The sequence below is a fragment of the Berghia stephanieae genome, chromosome 3 (genome assembly GCF_034508935.2).
Source record: "Berghia stephanieae isolate SIO BIC M18660-M18661 chromosome 3, UCSD_Bste_1.3, whole genome shotgun sequence".
NCBI lineage: Eukaryota > Metazoa > Mollusca > Gastropoda > Nudibranchia > Aeolidiidae > Berghia > Berghia stephanieae.
Window position 1 is genome coordinate 1,579,175 of NC_088362.1, and position 2,500 is coordinate 1,581,674.

Consider the following 2,500-nt stretch of genomic DNA (forward strand, 5'->3'; position numbering starts at 1 on the left):
TCATCATCATCATCATCATCATCATCTCATTATTATTATTATTATTATTATTATTATTATTATTATTATTATTATTATTATTATTATTATTATTATTATTATTATTATTATTATTATTATTAATATTATTATTATTATTATTATTATTATTATTATTATTATTATTATTATTATTATTATTATTATTATTATTATTATCCTCATCATCATTATTACGATCATTATTATATCAATTATCATTTCTATTTCGTATGATCCCAAACAGCTTTCTTTCAATTCTTATTAGCGAAAAACTACCAGAAAATATTGTAATGATACCCAAACGCTAACTAACCTTCACTGCCATAAATGACTGGAAACAATGTAGCAATGCACGCCACTCCGGACATCAACATGTTAAAAACCATCAGAGGTTTTCGGCCCACTCTGTCCAGTAGTAATAAACACGATAAATACGAGAGTCCTTCTACAACAGCAAAGAGCACCTGGTTCACGTAGATGTCTCCGGACAAGGACCCAACATTCAAACCAAGACCAAAATACACCAGGCTACATGAAAACCTGGAAAGGAAAAAAGAAGTAAAGACAAAAATATATTATATAGATAGTTGAAGGAGAGATTTGCCATCAAAATACGAGGAAAATTATATTAATGCCCCTCTAGAATTCACAGAATACGTTCCTCTAGAAATACTATGATAGCAATAAGGTCGTTGTTGTTATCATCATCATCATCATCATCATCATCATCATCATCATCATCATCATCGTCATCGTCATCGTCATCATCATCGTCATCATCATCATCATCATCACCATCATCATCATCATCACCATCATCATCATCATCACCATCATCATCATCATCACCATCACCATCACCATCATCATCATCATCATCATCATCATCACCATCATCATCATCACCATCATCATCATCACCATCATCATCATCACCATCATCATCATCACCATCATCATCATCATCATCACCATCATCATCATCGTCATCATCATCGTCATCATCATCATCGTCATCGTCATCATCATCGTCATCATCATCATCATCACCATCATCATCATCATCATCACCATCATCATCATCGTCATCATCGTCATCATCATCGTCATCATCATCATCATCGTCATCATCATCATCATCGTCATCATCATCATCATCGTCATCATCATCATCATCATCATCATCATCATCATCATCATCATCATCATCATCATAACATGGTCATTTCCATCACCATCTTGATCAAAGCACATTGTAACAATTTGAAAAAACCCCCCACAAAAATCCTCCTATCCAAAGAGTTAGAATAAATTGTTATCGTCTTTTGAACGTTTTAGAATGCGAGATAATTTTCGATTTTCTGGGACTTACGGTTCCCAAAGAATGCATTTGAACTAAGCGATAAGAACCAACTTAAATGCGGCGACTGGGTTCGATTCCACATTACCGGAAGACTATAGGGAATGAGATTAGCGGAAGAGTAGCGTCCCTTGATTGGATGTCACCGTACAGAGAGAACGTCAATTTGGTTTTGCGCATGCGTCTCTCTCGTCCTCGCGGAAGCGAGGCGAGAGACGCATGCGCACAACCAACATGATGTTCTCTCTCTATAATAACTTTTCCTCCGGTGACGTCACAGACTATGGGTGACGTCCAATCAAGGGACGCTACTCTTCCGCTAATCTCATTCTTCTCTCCCCTTTTTCCATCGATATAACAACAGGATATACATCGATGATATGGGCAATAATATGGCTCTGAATTTATATAACTACAAATAAATGACACAACTAAAACAATATGCAAACATCGCAAGTTTTAAGTTAAAATACCTAATCTGCAACCCATAAACACAATGACAAAATTGATGATAAACTAGATACTCTAACATACGAGAGTTGCCCCAGAAATAATGTATCTCAAAAATAATTCAACGTTTTTTCAACGCTGTCGACAATTTTGAAATCCCTCTTTTTTCAATCGATGCAGCTAGCATTGAGCGCGACATTTTAAACGTAGTTAATATCTCAAAATCAAAACAAAAATGGCGACTGTCTTACACAAGTGGTCAAAGACAACGGGGCTTGGTTTCATTTGTTTTCTCAATGTACAGGAAACAATCTTCACAGAAACTGATAACGAGTTGATAGCTATGTGTTATGAGGAAAAAAGATTAGTGTATATTTGTGTGTATTAATGGAGGCCTATGGATCTGACTTACAAGAGGAGCAGAGAGTTACGCCGCAATTCTTGTGTTTTTTTCAATACTCTTCAACAGTCGTAACGTCACTTCCTTCCTAATGACGCATGGTAACTTAGTAACACTGGCTCTAAACTATCGGAACAATGGCGGACGCCCGTATGAAATATTTCTCTGGCGAGCATAAAGGGTATCCAGAGGAAAAAAAACACACATAAATTTGATGTTGTTTTGACTTTTACACATTCTGATCACAATGCATATGAAAAGTTATAGTC

At 35.6% G+C, this 2,500-nt stretch overlaps 1 protein-coding gene across 7 annotated transcripts in view; it reads right to left on the reverse strand.

The window, feature by feature from the left end:
• The window catches only part of LOC144967003 (organic cation transporter protein-like), a 57,348-nt gene that overhangs the window by 6,930 nt on the left and 47,918 nt on the right, over positions 1-2,500 (reverse strand). For all 7 annotated transcript variants that reach the window (XM_078903723.1, XM_078903722.1, XM_078903724.1 and 4 more), the window contains one exon: positions 335-561. In XM_078903723.1, the coding sequence (XP_078759849.1) occupies positions 335-561 (227 nt within the window). The remainder of the gene's footprint in view (positions 1-334; positions 562-2,500) is intronic.